Source organism: Mchenga conophoros, linkage group LG1 (assembly GCF_057382185.1).
Source record: "Mchenga conophoros isolate Kocher_MC1m ecotype Shallow Benthic linkage group LG1, M_conophoros_male_GT1.1, whole genome shotgun sequence".
NCBI classification, from domain to species: domain Eukaryota; kingdom Metazoa; phylum Chordata; class Actinopteri; order Cichliformes; family Cichlidae; genus Mchenga; species Mchenga conophoros.
This window is the reverse complement of record NC_140526.1, coordinates 14,013,680-14,035,737: the sequence shown is the minus strand read 5'-3', so window position 1 is coordinate 14,035,737 and position 22,058 is coordinate 14,013,680. Positions and strand designations below refer to the sequence as shown.

General features: G+C 38.3%; 1 protein-coding gene across 3 annotated transcripts in view; it reads left to right on the top strand.

Annotated features, from left to right (window-relative positions):
- Positions 1–21,787, top strand: part of mdga1 (MAM domain containing glycosylphosphatidylinositol anchor 1) — a 216,138-nt gene extending 194,351 nt beyond the window's left edge. For all 3 annotated transcript variants that reach the window (XM_085266885.1, XM_085266899.1, XM_085266889.1), the window contains 2 exons: positions 7,712–7,829; positions 20,730–21,787. In XM_085266885.1, the coding sequence (XP_085123011.1) occupies positions 7,712–7,829; positions 20,730–20,815 (204 nt within the window). In that variant the 3' untranslated portion in view covers positions 20,816–21,787. The remainder of the gene's footprint in view (positions 1–7,711; positions 7,830–20,729) is intronic.
- Positions 21,788–22,058: the final 271 nt, after the last annotated feature.

Genomic DNA, 22,058 nt, shown 5'->3' with positions numbered 1-22,058 from the left:
GGGCTAAAATGTAATTAGCCACCATCCGTGCTTTTTAGACTTGGAACACACTAGAGTATGAACCATGAATATATCTCTAATAAAATTACTTGTGTCTGGTAATAGCTATAATAGAATAGTCTAAGATGATAAATTCGTATTAATATCCATGCAAGTTTAAATTACTTACTTTCATTGTCAACGTGGGTTTCTACAAAGCAATCTGATGATATGGTTTGACTTTCCCTTCTTCTAGCATGTCTAAACAGTAGCTTGCTCTTTTAGCCACTATTAAATAGCCCATCGCTGAGTTGGTCAGTGCAGCAGTGGCTCTGTCTGTGACTATTGCTTTGAATGTAAATGTTAATTCTTTTTTCTCTGCCACCAAAGAATCCATTTATCCAAATTCAATAGAAAAACAAACAGTGGTAGCCTTTTGTGTCCATTATTTGTTATCTCAAATGTACCCTTTGAACAATATGATTTTCTAATTCGCTTGAATTCCCAGAGGTGGTTTTTGATGTGGATGTTATTGAGTTCCACGGAGTGCAGAAGTGACTGCGTATTGACGCATGTTTCATTTCTGCTTAGTGTTGAGAGCTGTCCATGGAGAACACAAACTCTCTAGTCGTGTGCACACCTCACTGACTGCATACCCAGGAAGTCTTTGAGGTGCTGCCACTCGGCTCTGCATTTCCTCTCTCTTTGTGCTCCATCCAACAAAAGTAATGATGTATTGAAAAACAGCTTTCCTTCCTGCCTCTCTACAACAGCCCGGGCTTGAGCCCAGCCTCTGGCTAGCATTAGTACAAGATTCTCATTGTAAACAGTGGCGAGCTAACTGATAAGGAAGTGTAAGATGTTACATTGTGTATGCTCTACAGGCTATGATTACTACTTTCCATATATATTAAAGTTGTAAAGTCAGGAAATTTGAAGCGGTACTTTAAGACCTTTAATGCTCTTTATCAGGGATCATAATATCCTTAGGAACAAATGTGTGTTGTTGTTTACTGTGGAACCTATGGCTTCTTACAACAGCTCAAAGATAAGCACAGTGGGTTAAGTGGCAATTGTAAATTGGCCACAGGTGGGAATTTTAGCTTTCAAAGTGTTGTGTCTTCAACCTATCCCTGTAATGGACTGCTGACCTATCTACCCGGCCTCCTGCCCAGTAATAGCAGCGATAGGCTTCAAACCTCCATGAACCGGCATACAGCAGGTGTACCTAATAGAGGGGTGTATGTTTTGTTATGATATCAGTATAACTGTGACCATCTCTCTTGCACTCTTTTACTTTCCCAAGCTTCCACTCTTCAGGTTACTTGTAAATAAATTCATCTTAATGAGGTTGTTTATTGAGACCAACTTGTATAGCAGAAATTACATGAACACATAAAATCAATGGAGTTGCAAAGAAGGCGGTAACGTGTTGTAGTAGTATTTGTGTCCCTACTTGCTCCTCTGTGGATTACCCAGAGGCCATCTGTGTTCCTAGCAGTGTTTGGTACCTGGGGGGCTTGTTGGAAACCAGGCCAACCCACATTTGTGTGCCTCACATTGCACTGGTATTTTAAAGCTCTCTCTCTCTCTTTCTCTCTCTCTCTCTCACACACACACATAGACACACATGTGCATGTAGTCTCTCTCTTTTTTACTCCCTCGCTCTCACAGCTGTGTCCCCTCTGGTATGTGGATAGCACATCAATGGGAACATTAAAGGTTACAAGGCGTGACAAAACGACACACTCACATCTTCAACCTGACACTTTACTGCACACCCTTTGATCCTGCATTCACGCACTCATGCACGCACACACATGCGCAAGTTTTCTATCTCTCTCAAGATCCTTCACACCCACACGTTATGCAGTATAATAACAAGAACTGGAATACAGAAAATTTTACAGTTTTTCAAAAAAAAAATGATGTCATGTTTTTTTCATGAAGGGTGCAGATTTATTTATTTATTTAAATATTCAGAAAATGTAAGACAGAAATATCAGCTTTATTATATATGACATGTATCTTTTATGATCACATTTTTTTGTCCCAAAATTTGATAACTGCATAATTTACAACAGCTCTCCAACTTGTCATTTCTGTATAACTCGGGTGATGCAAAAATGCAGGTCACCAAACACAACTACCAAGGTTTAGAAACTCTGAGAAGCACATTACTGTTGAGGCCCCCACAAAGTGCCCAGCAGTAATATTTAAATGTGAGACAATGTCGGTTCTCACATTTAAACTTGCTGGTCAGTTATGTCTCTGAGTTATGTCTCTGAGCCATATCCAAAAACTAAACATATAAAGTCATTATACAGTATGACAGGATATTGTATACAGTATCCTGTCATATAAAACAATACAATATATTGTATTGTTTTATTCATGCTATTGTGTTTGATATCTTAGAGAAAAAAAACTTTGCTGGTCAGATTGTAATATGTAAATGAGACTGTTAATTAATAGTTTTGCACCTTTCTTTGTTAGTCATTTAGCTTCAGTTTTTCAATTATCATACTCTAGTCTCTAGTCTATAAAGATGTTAATTAAGTGTTTGTAAAGGTACAGTACATGTGTGCATATGTTAAAGAAATCACACTATGGCTGGCAAATATACAAAGAAAACTGGAATTAAAGGAAGAAAAACCATAAATAAAGCAAAATGTTTACGACAGTCAAGCAGCAAGGAAATTTCATTGTAGCATTTATAAATTAAAGGATCGTGGCCTTGTGGCGAATAAGCCTCTTCACTTGAAGACCACAGAATTTTCTTTACAGCCTATACGGAAGAAAATCTTTTTTGTATATGTGAGCAGACCTGTTAAAGCCATACAGCTTGTGCTGCTGGACTTGCTCCCTCGCCACCACGCAATCAGCGTCAAGGTTCTCCTAATTATTTTATTTGTTAATTCAAAGAGGATCTCTCATTCGGGGAATAAATTAGAAAGCAAATGGGGAATAAATGATAATGCTCTTGTACTTTCCTCCCCTTTGTGAATGAAATTGAATTGGCTCTGTGTGGAGAGAAGTAGAGAGAAAATATAAGAAAATGATTAGGGTACCTATGTACTCATGGTATACAATGAGAGTATGTGCAGTTTTTCTATCAAAATTACATTTGTATGCATAGAGACACCTGCTCCTCGCTCTGTTGTTTTGAAATAACTGGTGGATTATGTGGTGTACTCAAGGGTTAGTTAGCAGCTGGAGTAGAATATATTGGAGTATATAAGAAATATATAAGTATATATGAGGCCAAATTGTGCAAGAGCGGATCTAACTTATGCTAAGTAAAGAAGAAAACTACTCTAAAGTTTAAGTTGTTATTACGAGGTTACAAGTGTTATTATCTGCCCACTAATGTTAACTTGCTGTTAGATACTAACAGGACTCATAGATTAAAACACAATAGCAGAATGCCTCAAAACTAAGATCATGTTAACAGTGTGTTTGCACTGCCATTGTATATGTTTTGTTTTGAGCACATGTGGGGTTAGGTCACTCTTTTCTTCTTGCTGGGTCAGAATCAGGTTAATTGGACCCACCCTTGCTCTGGCTCGATATATTTACACACAAATTGATAGCAAGCCTGCTCAGTTGATACTTTAACCGCAGCATGTTGCTGTTAACAGATGGAGTTTTTAAAGTGAACCCATTCATGCATGCCTCCCCTCCATGCTTGCACCTGCTCACTTGTTAACCTGTAGGTATACAGACATACTATGCAAGTAGAGTGTATGCAGTTTTTTTTATTTTCATTAGTATTGCATTCCTTTCTATAGTAACACCTGCTCCGTTCTCACTTTTTTGAATAAATTGAGGGTTAAATACCTTGCTAAAGGGCTGCTAGATGCTGAAGTTTAAAAAAAAGTTATTGCTGTATACTTCAGCCCATGTAGGAATTTTCACATGGAGCTGTTTTCTGTTGAAAAAAAAATTAAAACAGAATGAGGCATTGGAATTGCAGAAACACTCAAATATTATTACAAAGCAACAACTCTGACTATTGTTTTCAGAATTAAAATTATCAAGCACTGGGGTCTGCAGTAAAAGTCAATAACAACTGCAGTCAAGAGAGTTACTTTTGTTGTTATTTTGGAGAAACAAAGTTTTCTTGTTTATTTGCTTTTCCCTCCTCAGAAGCTAGACAGAATACACTTGGTTTTTGATTAGCTGGGTGCGCTGGGCTTTTGGTGCCTTGGTACACCACAGTAATTAGGCTGTCAGTCAAAACCAGATGGCTGGTGGCTAAAATGGGGGAAGTGTTCAGAAGAGTCTCCTGCTTAGTTTTCTTGTTGTGGGTCCAGAAATGATGTTAGGACAGTGGTTCTTAACCTTGTTGGAGGTACCGAACCCCACCAGTTTCATATCCACATTCACCGAACCCCTCTTTAGTGAATTTTTTTAATTTTTTTTTTCAAATTCAAGACATAGATATGTTTTTTACTGGTGCACAAAATGAGCCGTGCATGAACATCACCTTGTTCAAAGAACAAAACCAACACAATGCATGAACTTACAACAAATTACATACCTGCAAATCAGTGTGACTTCTGCTGTTGCCTTTGAGAGACCAGTTCAGATATGCGTGGCTTCACCTTGGCAAGTCTGTGTCATTTTCAAAGAAAAGTCTGTTCCTTTTCTTCGTTTTTATATCCAGCATTGTCGAAAAGGATTGCTCGCAAAGATATGTTGTAACAAATGGTATAAAAAAAAATCCAGAGCTTTCTTAGCAATAATTGGATACTTGTCCATTTGTCGACACCAAAACGTTGAGAGCGTTGTTGTTCTGAAGAGTTGCTGTGAACCTGGCTCTGCTGAATTTCAATGATTCCGTCAAGGTATTCATCATTGACATCTGCTGTCTCAACAGCAAACGTGAACGGCTGTCTCACCCATGCTGGATATGACTCTCTTGTAGGGAAATATCTGTCGAGAGACTTTGCAAGCTCATCTAAGTGCGTTGCAATTGTTTGCTTCAGTTCCGTGGATACAGAAATATCTCCGATTCCAGACACATCTTCGATCTTACTTACAAAGTTGTCCAGAAGGGGGAAGTTTGCGAAGTTGTTGTTCTCTGTTCGTCATTTCCATAACGTTAGCTTTTTTTGATAAGCCTTCAGCTGTCCTTCCGCTTCTATGATATTGACTCCACCACCCTGCATCTGCTGATTGAGATGATTGAGAGCTGCGAATATATCAGCCATGTACGCTAAAATGAGAATGAACTCAGGATTTTGAAGCAATCTGCATGACAGTGTTGGTGCTCTTGCAAAAACAGGGCTAATTCCACATGCATGGCAAAAACACGATTCAGCACCTGTCCCCGGGATTACCACCGAACATTAGAATGGTACAGAAGTACCTCAAATTCAGAGCCCATTTCTTTACACAGCTCACTGAAGATGCGGTGCCTCAGAGCACTATTTCGCACATAGTTCACACATTCCACCACAGTTTTTAACACTTCTTCCATTTTTGGAGGCAAGGGTTTTGTTGCCAATGCATGCCTGTGCAAAATACAATGAGTCACAATGATGTGTGGTGCATCAGCTTTTACTAGCGCACCAAAACCAGAGTTTCTTCCCAGCATGACTGGAGCTCCGTCCGCCTCTGTCAGTGCACCCCAGAGTGGCTGTGGCTACAATGTAGCTTGCCATCACCAGTGTGTGAATGTGTGTATGAATGGGTGGATGACTGGATATGTAAAGCGCTTTGGGGTCCTTAGGGACTAGTAAAGCGCTATATAAATACAGGCCATTTACCATTTACCATATACAAACTGCAGAAACCATGTCCCGTGAAAGATTGTTGTCTCTGAAGAAGTCATCCACAAGCTTCTTCACATCGGCTGCTTTAGTTGTTGTTGTAAGAGGCTTACAAAATAAAAAATCTTCTTTAATCATGTCATCTTTCACATAGCGCACGAAAACAAGCTGGCTTAGATTAGCAACGTCTGTGCTCTCATCGAGTTGAAGGCTGAATTTTGCCGGGCTTGAAATCAGATCGGCGACTACTTGAGCCAAGATGTCTTTACTCATGTCTTCTATTCTGTCGCTGACGGTGTCATTTGAAAGAGGAATTTGGGATAATTTACCTTCGGCCACTGTTCCGAGTATCAGATTTGCCATCTTTAACGCAGCTGGTTTCACAAGTGTTTCACCAATGGTGTATGGCTTGCCCTGCTTTGCGATCAGATAAGCAACTTCATACGATGGTGTGAGGATCGGTTTGTTAACGGGTACAAATCCAAGAGCAGGCAGAGTGGGCCTTTCATTGAATCTGGCTCTCTTCGCCTTGAATTCAGTAAGTGTTGTGTTCTTGTATTCCCCATCTCTATGCAGCTTCAAGAAGTGTTCCTTTAGTTTTGCCGGTGCGAGACTGGAGTTGCTCAACTTGGCGTTGCAAATCATGCAGATAGGACGCTCACTCCCATCACGTTCTGTAGGGGGCGTGTCATCACAAGTTTACACGATAATTCGGGTGTGTCTGGACCTCTGCGACCTCTGTGGTGGAGGCTCTGCCGAACCCCTGAGACCGACTCACCAAACTCCTAGGGTTCGATCGAACTCAGGTTAAGAACCACTGTGTTAGGATATGACTGCAGCTTGTAAATTCCTGAGATGGGAGAATAAACTAGCATGTTGCTATCTGTAATAGATGTTTCCATGTCTTTATTTAATTAAAGTATTCATATTTTCTATAATTATTAATTATATGGTTGTTGTTGTTATTATTGTTATTATTGCTCAACTTCAGATACAGAAAGTAGGTTCTTTAGAGTAATTAAATTAGTTTTGCATTTTAATTTTAAATTCATTTTTACAAAATTTAAGACGTTTTAACGGAGTATCCAGTCCTGTGAAAAACTAAGTATACTTTTACTGCCTTTATAGGTATTAAGAAGTAGCAGGTGCTGATAATAAGTAAGCATCACCTTAATAAATTTTGGCAGATTTGGCTGGTTTGCCATTCACTTCAAACCTGGAAATGCTCAGAGAATGATCAAAAACCAAAGAATGATATCTCAGTGTGTGAAAAGTTAAGTTTAATGACACAATTAGAAAAAGAAGAGCAATTATGGCTTATTTGGAAGGGTTGCTAAGATTGCTCTCTAAAAAGGACATAGCTTAGGTTTTAAAAAGACTTCTAGTTCAGTGTCCTTTGGAGAAATGAGATCAAAGTTGATATATTTTAGCATAACACCACATTTGGCAAATACCAAACACAGCACATGAGCACAAACACTTAACACCTATGGGGATGGTGATTTGGGCGTGTTTTACAGCCACACAAATAACCCGTATGCCAAATCATTCTGGAATCAAATATGAGGCCCTTCATCCCAACAGCTAAAGGCTGGCCCGTAATGAGTCATGCAAAGAACAATGATCCTAAAGAGAGCCGAGAGAGCTGTGTATCAACAATGCTTGAAAACCTAAATGAAGTGAAGCTACACCGTAAATACGAGTGGGCTATTCCTCCACTTCCACCACAACAATATGAGACACTGATAAAGACATAAGGAAGCAACTACTTATTTTTTAGTAAAGGTTGTTTTGCAAGCAACATCATGGAGTGTACAAACTTTTGTGTACAAAGTGTACAAAATTCTGGCAAAATTCCTCAGTGGCCATTCTGTGAACTTTTGCTGTGTTTTTGTATATATTTCTCTGGACATACTCAGCTAGCATTCATCTGTTGATGTTTCTTTTCTAAACAGATTGTGTTTGAAGGAATTCGAGGCTCGGGTTTTGAGGGGGATATTGCCATTGACGACGTGTCTATCACCAGAGGAGAATGCAAGCAACAAAACACTGTAGCCAACGCAGGTAAGACAGGTAAGATATTTTGTGATTTTTGTGTAGAAATATACTTAATAAACAAAGAAGCACACAAAAGCAACTTTTGGAATTTGTGGTTGGGTCATCTTCATACGTTCAGAGAAACTCCAAATAAGACAGGCAATGCCATTCTATTAAAAAAATGTATAGCTTTGATATTATTTTCAGCAGAAATACATAAAAATCAACGACTTACTAAGAAAATGAATTATCAAACTAAATTCACCTGAGCTGGATTAAGTTCAAATGAAAATAAACTAAGGCAATAGAGAATTTAATTGCTATAGAAACCATATTTTTAGAGCTGTCACGATATGAGAACTAAAAGTCTTCTGTAGTGTATGGGAGGTGTTGGAATATAGAGCACAGAGAAAATATTGTCTTTGTGTGGGATGTATAGAAACAAGTGGACACCACAGGGCACCAGCATGGAGGTAAGCTGGAAGGCTCATCATAATTTGTGGTCCTTCTTCTTCTTCTTCTTTAATAACTGCATTTATCTTGCTATCTTTTCATCCTCTAACTGTCCATACCACATCCTGCTGCGTCTTCCACACTTATTGTCATTATATCTATTCTTGTTTCCTTTTACCCTACATTCTTCATCTATCCTTTATTCATCAGCATAGCTCTGCTCACTGCTCTTTATCTTTAAAAGCTTGGGTTATTTATTTTAGAAATGTAGAGAAATTACAGAGACACTGTGTGATAATTAAGGATTTAGATAAGAAAAGAAGATAAATGCAGAAACATATGCACAAGAAGAGGAAAAAATGTTTATACACAATAAACTGACCAATCAAGTTTGCATGGTAAGTTAAATCAAGCAATCTGCTCCTAGTAGGGGCGATCGTGGCTCAAGAACTGGCAGTTCGTCCTCTGTGGCTACAATGTAGCTTGCCATCACCAGTGTGTGAATGTGTGTGTGAATGGGTGGATGATTGGTTGTGTAAACCGCTTTGGGATCCTTAGGGACTACGTAAAGGGCTATACAAATGCAGGCCATTTACCATTTAATGTATCCTAGGTCAAGCTAAGCTGTACTCATAATATTATTTTGTTACATACAAATACTGTTTGACACGAGCAACTTTAGCAAGAGGTGGGAATCCAACAAGAAAAAGTGTCAGTGAAGCAGTTTCGGTCCATGTAAGTGTGTGGAGGGATTCCAATAGCCTGCAGGTTAGAGAAGATATAGCAAGAGAAGAGGTCAAAAACACAGTGTTCAAAATTATTTATATATATATTTGTTCATTTGCATGTATATGTGTCTGTTAATATAAGAAACAGCAAAACAAAAACAAATGGAAAGTGATCCAAAAGACAAAATATGGCTACCATCAGCTGTCCTCTGCAAACCAAGTCATGCAGGCAAACATGCACACACACACACACACACACACACGCAGTCTTGTACAGACATCAATACATATATCATTATCTTTCACAGTGGCCTTACTGGCATTCCAGATCACATACAGGAAACATCTGATGAAATTTCAGACTGTTCACTTACTTTTTTCTAATAGGAAAAAAAAATCTTTCTATCATAATATATTGACCCTACAATTTGACCCTACAATTTGATTAACCAGTTTTAAGTGACAAATTTTACACAGCCCAACATGAAGAAAAAAAGATTGAAATACACTCTTTACTAGGACTCGGAGCAAAATAGGAAGGACCCCAGGTACAGACATAGATGTGTTGCATTATAATATACAGCGACATGTACTTAGAATGTTCATGTTAACTTTCGCCAGAAATTATTATGAAAAAATATTAGAAATAAACAAAAAGAAAAAAATTGAAAACACACAATCTAATAAATTATTAACATCCTCCTTTTACCTCCTCAAACCTTGAGTGTGAGTTGGTGTGTCTGAGTGTGCTGATGATTGTCTGCTTGGATGTGCAGTGCAATCTCACACATATGTGCATGTAACAACACTGGCGGATGGAGTGAATAATGGATGAAGGTGAAAACAGGAAGAGGAAAGCTCTTGAGCTCTCAGAGCGGGCGCGTGTGCATTTGTGTCCTGCAGGTTTTATGCAGGCAGAGACTCACAGTGCAGACAGATGGGCAATTATCAGGCAAGTAACTAAAAAGTCTTTGCCACTGCAAGAAACAAAATGCATCTCTCTTGGGTACAAGCTCTACCTCCATGAAGTTGGTGAGGTAAAATAGGGATTAGAGAAGAATAAACCTACACTCAAAAAAATAATTCATTGGATCAACGTAATTTTATCTTGCCAATTATATTCCATCTAAAAAATCATGTTATATTAATCCATCTTGATTGGGTTGTTTTAACACGATATATGTCTGTAAGTTTAACATAATATTAACAGTAACATTCCATTAATTTGACTTTTATTCAAACAAGTTGTTTGTACCAACTTAGTCTAATTAAATTTAGTTAAAGTCATGTTATATTGTTTAAACACATACATCAAAAGTCAGTCTTGTTACATGAACTAGTACAATATTTGTTTGTTACACCAGTGATAATCTTATTGAATGAACAAATGTAACTTCTGTCTGTAGTACATGTTGTGTTCATATTACATAATGTTCAACAAAAAATTCAACAGACTTAGAGCAACTTCCAATCCAGCTATCCTCTTATCTTTATCTGGGCTGCGGAAGTGATAAGGTAAGAGGGGCAGGGTACATCCTGGACAGGTCACCAGACTATTACATAGAGACAAACAACCATTTGCTCTTTAACACCTTTGGGTAATTTAGAATCACCAATTACCCTTACCCTAATAACTGAATGACTTCTAACTGTGGAGGGAACCAGAGTACGCAGAGAGAACCCATTGCAAACTTGGCCAGATTGAACCCAGGACCTTCTTGCTCTGAGGCAACAGCACGAGCCACCATGGCGTTGAGCTGTCAATACAGACTCAACAAAAGTAGGAAAGCTATGCTTGATGCAGAATTTTCTTTACGTTTTTGTCCTTGACAAGTTAAACCATAGTAAATAGTAATACAGGGAGTGCAGAATTATTAGGCAAGTTGTATTTTTGAGGAATAATTTTATTATTGAACAACAACCATGTTCTCAATGAACCCAAAAAACTCATTAATATCAAAGCTGAATGTTTTTGGAAGTAGTTTTTAGTTTGTTTTTAGTTTTAGCTATTTTAGGGGGGTATCTGTGTGTGCAGGTGACTATTAATGTGCATAATTATTAGGCAACTTAACAAAAAACAAATATATACTCATTTCAATTACTTATTTTTATCAGTGAAACCAATATAACATCTCCACATTCACAAATATACATTTCTGACATTCAAAAACAAAACAAAAACAAATCAGCGACCAATATAGCCACCTTTCTTTGCAAGGACACTCAAAAGCCTGCCATCCATGGATTCTGTCAGTGTTTTGATCTGTTCACCATCAACATTGCGTGTAGCAGCAACCACAGCCTCCCAGACACTGTTCAGAGAGGTGTACTGTTTTCCCTCCTTGTAAATCTCACATTTGATGATGGACCACAGGTTCTCAATGGGGTTCAGATCAGGTGAACAAGGAGGCCATGTCATTAGTTTTTCTTCTTTTATACCCTTTCTTGCCAGCCACGCTGTGGAGTACTTGGACGCGTGTGATGGAGCATTGTCCTGCATGAAAATCATGTTTTTCTTGAAGGATGCAGACTTCTTCCTGTACCACTGCTTGAAGAAGGTGTCTTCCAGAAACTGGCAGTAGGACTGGGAGTTGAGCTTGACTCCATCCTCAACCCGAAAAGGCCCCACAAGCTCATCTTTGATGATACCAGCCCAAACCAGTACTCCACCTCCACCTTGCTGGCGTCTGAGTCGGACTGGAGCTCTCTGCCCTTTACCAATCCAGCCACGGGCCCATCCATCTGGCCCATCAAGACTCACTCTCATTTCATCAGTCCATAAAACCTTAGAAAAACCAGTCTTGAGATATTTCTTGGCCCAGTCTTGACGTTTCAGCTTGTGTGTCTTGTTCAGTGGTGGTCGTCTTTCAGCCTTTCTTACCTTGGCCATGTCTCTGAGTATTGCACACCTTGTGCTTTTGGGCACTCCAGTGATGTTGCAGCTCTGAAATATGGCCAAACTGGTGGCAAGTGGCATCTTGGCAGCTGCACGCTTGACTTTTCTCAGTTCATGGGTAGTTATTTTGCGCCTTGGTTTTTCCACACGCTTCTTGCGACCCTGTTGACTATTTTGAATGAAACACTTGATTGTTCAATGATCACGCTTCAGAAGCTTTGCAATTTTGAGACTGCTGCATCCCTCTGCAAGATATCTCACTATTTTTGACTTTTCTGAGCCTGTCAAGTCCTTCTTTTGACCCATTTTGCCAAAGGAAAGGACGTTGCCTAATAATTATGCACACCTGATATAGGGTGTTGATGTCATTAGACCACACCCCTTCTCATTACAGAGATGCACATCACCTAATATGCTTAATTGGTAGTAGGCTTTCGAGCCTATACAGCTTGGAGTAAGACAACATGCATGAAGAGGATGATGTGGACAAAATACTCATTTGCCTAATAATTCTGCACTCCCTGTACATACACGTGGTGTGTGTATGGTTGTCTGCCTCTTACAACCCCAGTGATTTTCCTGTGGTTTGACATCTCATATGATCTTGTGAATTTCGTGAGTCCAGGCAACTATAACCACTCTTCCTAGATTGTATCGTGTCATCTGAACAAGAACAAATTAAGTTTTTGAATTTCATGCACATCCAACATGATTTAACTGCGTTCGCCATAGAAACATGAAATTATTTTGTTCAAAATGCAAGTTAGACTTTTGTAAATGTAGCAACCACCCAATTTACTTTTTTTAGTGCAACTCTGTCAGTAATTGTACATTTTCATTTATGACTTTGAGAAAAATGCAAATTAATTTAGAATACATAACGTTAATTCGTGACCAGGTTCTAGGCAGGAAGGCTAGGTACAGACATTTACCACTTCTGGCATTGAACCATGGAGCACACATTTATAACTGATTAACAGAAAGGTACAAGTCTGCGTCATAATTGAAACCTTGTGCAAAATATAGATCTAAACCTTTTTTAGGTTATCAATGAAGAGATAGATATTAGGGGGGTGAGATGAAAAGTCAGTACTATGGCACTTGTCTGCACAATATGTGACAGGAGTACATGTAGATGTGACCAGCAGCATTGCCCTGCTGTGATCACACTTATGTCTTTTACATAAAGTTCATACACCCACACACACTCCCACGCATACATGTGCGTCCACCTTGGAAGTGTTTTGAGCAGGTGCTTACTGTGTATGCGACCACTGCAGCTGCCGTATAAGCATACTCACATGCACATCTGCACACATTTACTTCAGGTCAGCTTTGTGCACACACAAGAGACTTTTATCCTAAATGAAGGATGATTGCCTCTGACATGTTTGGTGCAACTCCACCTGCACAAAACACAGAGCCCCACCTGGCTCATATGTGTTTTATTGCAGGAGAAGAGGCAGTTTACTTTAAACTGAAATCTTTGTTGTTTTTCTGTTGCTCTTCTGTCACGCTGGTCCATTCTCAAATAATTAAACAAAAACTTTTTTTAAAAAGTGCATGAACAGTACATACAAAAGGCTGAAATTAGTCCAAAAAGACCTATTGGGCAACGACATGCAGAGTTCTGGTAGTGATATTAAATGTCTGCCTATGCAGTAATACAAATGGAGCTTTATCCTATTTTTCAAGGTTTAATTTAATTTGTGCGTAAAAGTTCCAACAGAAAGCTCATTTCTTTCTTAAAGAAAATAATACTGGAAACTACAATATATTTGATTCCATTGCTGCACGCAGCAGGCAAGAATAAGCAGCCAAAATAGAACTGAACTTAGTCGCACAGATAATAACGAAGTTAAAACCTCAGCTTACACGCAAGGTTTTAACACAGATACTAATTAAACCCCACAGGGCACACATGTCAGACACACACACAGGTGATCAAATTTATTATGAAAACTATACCAGCCTTCTAACTGTGAATTTTCATGAGAATGAGGAGTCAAGATATAAATAAACCCATTTTTGCACACTTGACGAGAACGTGTCCAAATGTGGATATTATTTAACTCCACCCAATAGCCAGATTGAGATAATCAAAAACCTTTGCAACACAGGCAGAACTGTGGAATTACTGCTTAATTATTTTGTTAACCTGTGCTGGGCAGCTTATAATAAGCTCTCTAATTTGATAAATTTACGGGCACTGATGTCCAAAGTTTTTCAGCAGGTGTGTGAGTATCTTTTGCACCATGGTTATCCTTAGTCATGCTTTTAATCGCATTTTGGAGCATAAAAGACGTGCAGCGGGGGGGTCAGAGGGACAGCGTATTTGAATTTATTTCACACAACTTTCTGAATGACAAATTTCCAAGTAAAATATCAATGGCAAAAGTGTTTCGACATCTTTTTTTTCCCATTTGCCAGGGGGTGCTGTGATGGCTGCCTTTGGCCAGAGGCAGTGCTGCAACACCTCCAGCACCCCTGGTCTTGGAAATAGGACGAATGAATGAGTGCGTAAAGAGAACATTTGCTAAATGAAAGGGAGGAAGCAAGACAAAAGTATTTGAAATACAATGTTCCAATATCAATCAAAAATCAGAGCTGTAGTTAAATAATGAAAACCATTTGCAAACAGAACCACCACATAGGATAGCAGATGAGAAAATCATGTCATCATTTACAGTCGAAAAAGAAACGTTATGTGATTTATGGCAATAAGGCCTGAATAATATCTTTTTTTCAGTTTCTTAGCACAAGTGACTTATGGACGGTTCATCAGATATGCCAGTGTTTACCCAGAATTCTTATTAACTCTTTAAAAAATTGGCATTTGCAGCCACATTTTCTACTTTTTCTGAAGGGAGAATATTATAGAGATTATTACTACAGAGGGAAGCATATTTAACTGCATTACACATGGAAAGCCCTAAAATCTTGAATAAAGCATAAATGAAGAATTTTTAATTGTTAAACCAATTTATATGGTTGATGGGGTCGCTTAGTGATCGAGTATTTCATGCATTCTTTTAACGTCTGTCAACTTTAGTGGAAACATTTTTTTCTAGTCATACTTTTTAGTTAATTTTGCTATATTTTTACTTCTAGTTTTTAAAATGATTGTGTATATTGATACTGTTTTGATACTTTCAGTGTAGAAGTATATTTAGAATCTGGTTGTAATTTGGCTGTGAATGCTGACACAAGTTGCTCTTATCTGCTAACCTCTGGGGCAGTTCTCTTTACAGTGTGCTGCTTTTTGATTGGTATTTGAATACCACCTGGTTTTACATGTTGTTATTATTATTGTTTTCTTAAATTATACTAATGGCGGCTTGCTGAAACTTGTATGTCTTTTTGCCCTTTAGTGTTTTTATCAGCGTGTTTTCTCCCTTTTCTGCTACATTTCAAAAGACTGCACCCTGTTTATCTTCCAAAGACTTGGAGTTGAGTGCCCTATTACTCTGTATCCTAAACACCATGTTCCACTCAATTGGTCGCCTGCATACTTTAGACTCTACTATAGGAATGTGTGTGTATCAGTGTGTGCCTGTTTAAATGTGTGTCTTCTGCATACAGATACAAAATTTATTACAAATATTGATTTTCTGCCTGAAGGATGGACCCCTGATATGAAATCATATTGATCTTTTAAATACAATACCCATGCTTTTTTTTATGAAACTGTGTCTGAACAGCTTGCATTTGTAATTTATGTATTAAAGGAGGGTGTGTATTGTATGTGTGTTTTGTAGTTTGCTTTATAGGACTGTATATATAAATGAATATAAATGAAAGCTTTAGATGATCCTGTGTGCTGTGTCTGAGCTGGTATTTTAATTTTCAAATTCAACAAATCTGAACAATTCGATTACACCATATAAAAAATGTCTGCATTGTGTCTTCCAACTGTGCTTTAACAATCACGACCTTCAGAAAAAAGCTAAGGAAAACGGTTCAACAAATATTGATGATGACATCAATCGTAACTTCTTTACTCCCATTAAAATCTCGGAGCTGTCAGGGCAATGTATGGGATCTCAGTGGTGAAGCTTTCTGTTTCTCTTGTTTACTCAACCACCTTCTCAGCCATGACTGTCTTCTCATCTTTTCTTCTCCATACAACCTGTTCTTTCTTCCCTGACAGTTTCTGTGAACCTTTTTCTACAAACCCTCCTTCTTTCTTCATAACATTCACAACACAGTTTGATAATTTTCACATGATACTTCTTAGTAAAACTACCACTTCAGGGCATTCTTTAATGCTCAAATAAAATTCAATTTGTTTAGAGTCAATAAATCATTGAAGGCTAGCTCCAATTTACATTCATGTTATGCATTTAAAAATGCAATAAAAGAGACATAAAATATCAAAAGGAACACAATAAAACAAATACAGTCATACAAGATTCAGACAACACACCCGCAGGCTTTAAGGAAGTCTTAAGCCACATAGATAAACACAATCATCACACGCACAGTTATTTACTTAGTTTGTCGTCAATCTTCGGTTTGTCTTCTATGACAGTTTTGTCACAAAAAAGCTTGCTGTCTGCTTTAGTGTAATGTTCCTTGTATCCTTGATCATTGATGATTATTATGTAAATGCTTATAAGTGTCCTTGATAGTTTTTAGATTTCAGTAAACTGTCACATACATCTCTTACTAAAAGTCGTCTTCATCTCAGAAAACCTTCTGAACCATCCTGTTTATACAGCCTTTGCAACCAGTTAATTCCGGTGAGATGTAAAAATCAACTTTCTTATAATTTTAAAAATATATATTTGTTTATGGCTACAAAGCCTTTGTGATTGTTCACTGCTACTTTAACTGGGGAAATTACAAAAAGCACATCAGTCGAGACCTGTACTAAAAAGCAAGTTCGAGAAACCTTAGATGAATTTTGCTTTTCTGGCTTTGTCTACCTAACCTCAGCATTTAGACTAAATATTCACCAAAAGGTTATTATTTGATTTGGCTAACTCAAACCAGTTTACTAATGTAGCTATGAGTGTGTTCAAATAAAAGAGGTTGTTAAAAAATAACAAGTACTGTAAAAGGCTTAGGCAAACTGTTTTAGAAATATATTGCTTACAACAGGAAAGGGCCATTTTTAAATTTGTTGCTGCTGAAATTTAATTATAGGGGGAAAAAACATTGAGACAACTTGTTTTTAACACAAAAGCACCTTTTATTAGGAAATTCTGCAAAATTGCAGGCAATATATGAACAGAGTTAAATCTTCTGGCAGCCTGTTGAGTAAAGCTTATCAGCAGTCTACTGGACCAAACCCGGATGCTCTGGTACCTTTTCCCCGAAGGCAGGGGGCTGGAGAGGGCCTGTGAAGGGTTCGGAGGTGTCACCCACAAGGCTGATGGCTTTGTGGGTGAGGCGGATGTTGAAACCAATGATCTTGCTAGCTGTAATGTCAAATGATTCCCAGAATATGAAGAAATCCTTGTGTGCAAGGGACAAGGCTGAAAAACAAATATTGGATGTCCATGAGCTCTCAAGCAGCACTGCATCAAAAACAATCATGTTTCTCTCACGGAAATGACAGCATAGGCTCAGGAACACTTCTGAAAAATAACTATCTGTGAACACAGTTCATCGTGCCATCCAAAAATGCAGGTTAAAGCTCTATCGTACAAAGAAGAAGCCATATGTGAACATGATCCAGAACTGAAGGACTGAAAGGATATGGTCTATCTGGCTTGTTCAGTTCAAATCTTTGCATTTTTGATGGTATGCATTAGTGTCTATGGAATTGGCCGCTTGCACATTTGAAAAGGTATACACTGGTTTTGGAGCACAGAAGATTCAAGACTTTTGAGCAGCTAGAATCCTATATCAGACAAGAATGGCACAAAACTTCTCTTCCAAAAGTCCAGCAACTGGTCTCCATAGTTCCAAATTCCCAAGTTTACAAACTGTTTACAAGCTGTTGCTAAAAGATGGGATACTACATAATGGTAACTGGGCCGTGTCCCATCTGTTTTGAGAATTAGTATTGCTATCAAACTCTAAATGAGCTATTTTTCCTAAAATGGTACATTTAAAAAAAATTGGTTTATGAGACTGCAGGTGGAAAAAGGATAAACTGCATGTATCATTTCAAATTCTCAAAGACTGCTGGCATCGCTACCAGAACACTGTTAAAGAGGCAAAAAGGGAATATTTTGCAAATATTATTTCTTCCAACTGTCATAACCCACGTGTGTTATTTAGGACCATTGACACTGTTCTTAATACTCCTTTGAATGTCTGTTTGGAAGTTTCTCCTGAGATTTGCAATGATTTTCTGAACTTTTTTATTGAAAAGGTTGTCACCATCAGGGCTCTTATCACAGCTCCTGACTCTGACCCCTCTGTCTCTGTCCCTTGCGCTGCTGTTTTCACTCAGTTTGAGCTTGTGACGCTCTCCTATTTAGAGGATGTGGTTCGCCATATTAAGCCCACAGGTTCCCCACGGGATCCTGTCCCTCCACAATTCTTTAAAGAAATTTTTCCTAGTATACAACAGTATGTCCTTGACATTATTAACAGCAGTCTGTCTTCTGGTGTGGTTCCTGCAAATTTCAAACATGCAGTAGTACAGCCACTGCTTAAGAAACCTGGCCTTGATCACACAGTTTTAGCGAACTATAGGCCTATTTCCAAGCTGCCTTTAGTCTCCAAGGTTTTAGAGAAAATTGTTTTTAGTCAACTGAAAGATTTTCTAGATGAAAATGGAATCTTTGAGGTTTTTCAGTCAGGTTTTAAAACCCTTCACAGCACAGAATCTGCATTACTAAGGGTTTTTAATGACATCCTTCTGGCATGTGATTCTGGTAACCATGTTGTTCTTGTCTTGCTTGACCTAACTGCTGCCTTTGACACAGTAGACCACAATATTTTAATTTCTCGATTACATGATGTAGTGGGTATTGGTGGCACTGCACTCAATTGGTTTAGGTCTTATTTGTCAGATAGAACTTTCTCTGTCAGCCTTCTCGGTTACGAATCGTCTTCTGCTCCTCTGTCATGTGGTGTCCCACAGGGCTCAATTTTAGGGCCACTGCTCTTTTCTCTGTATCTACTGCCTCTGGGTTCTATCCTTAGAAGGCATGGGATCTCATTTCACTGTTATGCCGATGACTGCCAAATTTATTTGACACTAAAACGCAAGGATGCCATCTCCATAAAACCTCTCTTGACATGTCTAGATGACATTAAAGCTTGGTTGGCTCGAAACTTTTTAAATTTTAATAAAAAGAAAACAGAAGTGTTGGTGTTTGGACCCAGTGGTCCCTGTGAGTCCTCCTCTGTTGTTTTAGGATCCCTGGAAGTCTATTTTAAATCTGTTGTTACTGACCTTGGTTTTAAGTTGGACAGTGATTTTAAATTGGACAACCAAATCAGAGCAGTGGTGAAGTCCAGTTTTTATCATTTAAGGCGACTGGCAAGACTAAAATCTTTTCTTTCGAGGCAGCACCTTGAAACAGTGATCCATGCTTTTATTTCTTCCCGCCTGGACTACTGTAACTCACTTTATGTGGGGGTCAGTCAGTTATTGCTCTCACGTCTGCAGCTGGTTCAAAATGCGGCTGCACGACTCCTAACAGGAACTCGAAAAAGAGAGCATATAACCCCCGTGCTGGCCTCTCTGCACTGGCTGCCTGTGTCTTTTAGAGTTAATTTTAAAATTCTTATGTTTGTTTTTAAATGTCTACACAGTCTTGCCCCGCCTTACCTCTCTGAGCTTCTTCATCCCCACATACCCTGTCGGTCTCTCAGGTCAGCTGACCAGCTGCTCCTGGAGGTACCGAGATCCAGGAGGAAGCTCAGAGGGGACAGGGCCTTCTCTATTGTGGCTCCAAAATTATGGAATAATTTGCCCATACATGTTAGAGAGGCCCCTTCACTGTCCACTTTTAAATCACGTCTTAAAACCCACTTTTATTCCTTGGCTTTTAACCTCAGTGAGACTTAGTTTCTTTTTTAATGCAGTAGTTATTTAATTAATGATTTCACTCTTCTTTTATTTGTTTTTTATCTATATCTCATGGAATTTTATTTTACAGTTCCAATGTACAGCACTTTGTGTCAGCTGTGGTTGTTTTAAAGTGCTTTATAAATAAAGTTGATGATGATGATGATGCAAGTAATTAAAAATCTCATTGTCATCTTATCATTCTCTTTTTGTTTACGCATCCAAACGTTCCAACTTTTTGGAATCAGATTTGTATTGCGAATTAATGGGAAAATTAGTTATTAATGAGTCATATGAGTTAAGACTCAGATGGAATGTAGGACTTAGGGAGAAGTTACAAGACATAGCCAGACTTTTGGCTCCATACTCATAAATTTGAGACATCCATTTGTGAGAATTATTCTGAAAACATTACCCCCTCTTATTCCAAAGCAATGAACATTCTTTGTGGCAGATATCACAGGCACGAAGGAAACATGCTGTTACTGTTCCTGTTACATGTTTTTTTCACATGCGTGTGATTCTTTAAATAGTCTCCTCCCAAACTAGACACATAAATATGCAATAAGGCCAGCTGCAAAAAAAACATAGTAGATTTTTTTTGTGTGTGATAGACAATATTTTTTTAAAATGTATACTATTGCAATCTGTGCCCCTAGATATGAGGGGTTTTTAGGTTATGGTTTTGTATCTCTTTTTTTATTCTGAACATAAAGTAAGTTAGCGTAGCAGAAATGAACCTTACTAAGGCCTACATTTCTATAGCACAGGCCAGTTTTGGAAGAATACTGGAATTATTTAATCTTGATAGCAGAAGCTGTTAAAAATTGCTAATATGTTATTTCTGTGCTAACATGACTCTTTTTTTGTTTGTTTTTTTGTAGTTCTGATTGGAGGATCACACCCACTCCCACTGGCTAAATGGCTGGCCTTTGGCCTCTCCTGCTTTGTTTCACTACTCTTCAGATGATGAGCACTCCCCATAGCACCACCAACTGTCTGTGCTGACAGACACTGCCCTGACTTGCGCTCTTTTACTTCTCTCTCTTCCCCTGTACCTGTCTTTTCCTCTGCGTACCTGTCCATTTACTTGTCTGTCCTCTTCAGTTATTGCAGTCTTTCTGTCCTTCATGCATCCAACAAGAAACACTATGTATTTGTCTATCTTCTTGTCCTCTGCTCTCTTTTTTTTTTAATATTTCACCTATTCGCTTCATATAACCAATCAATGCTCATACTGTATTTAAGGTTAACATACTTAATGGTCTTTGACATAGAGACTTGAAATTCCCTCCTTTATCCCTTGATTAGATTCTCTTTATCCATGTCAGTGTGCCACTTTGTCAACTTTGTCTTTTTTCTCTCCTTTGTCATCCTTCTTGGTCCATATGTGTACCCTTCATGTATCTTCACTCCCTTGAACCGCTATCCTCGGAAGTCCTTCCACCCTATTCCCCAGACACACCAAAGTGTCGGACACTCAACCAAAGATGACAAAGGACCTGAGGGAATGAAATGGGGGAACGGGGATTCTAGGAAGAAAGTTAAAGAAAGAGCGAGAGAAAAGGGAAAGTGGTCAAAACAACCTTTTCCACAAAGACAGTCTCCCTTCCGGACCAGCCTTTGGCACCATGGGAGCTACTGATTGATAAGGAGACACTAAAAACTGATGACTGAATGAATAAATAAATAAATCAATCATTGAGGAAATGACAAACCAGGACTGAGGATAAAAGAAGGGTGTACTTGGTAGCCTCTTGGTAGCCTCTCTGCTTGCCACAAGAGACGAACCTCATACGTGTACATTTATCTTATATATATATATATATATACATATATATAAATAAATATATATTAAATAAAATGAAGGTTAAACAAAAACACAGCTAGGGCAGTGGAGGACTTTACAAAGTGAAATTAAAGAAGCACAACGTTTATACAACCTCTGCTGTTCCTTTGGATTTTATTCAATTTCTTATGTGATATTGCAATTTGTCAGACCTATTCAGTGTTTTTGATATTTGCTTTTTTTGTTCTGTTATGGCATCATGAGGGTCAAGGTAATTAAAGTATTACATTCATATTTATGAGAGGCAGAGAGGATGATTTGTGATCCAGAACCTGACTGAGCACGTGAATGGAAATGCAAAAATGACCCAAACCAACTGGTAACCTCAAATTTTCTTCGCAGATACAGATGAGTACACATATAC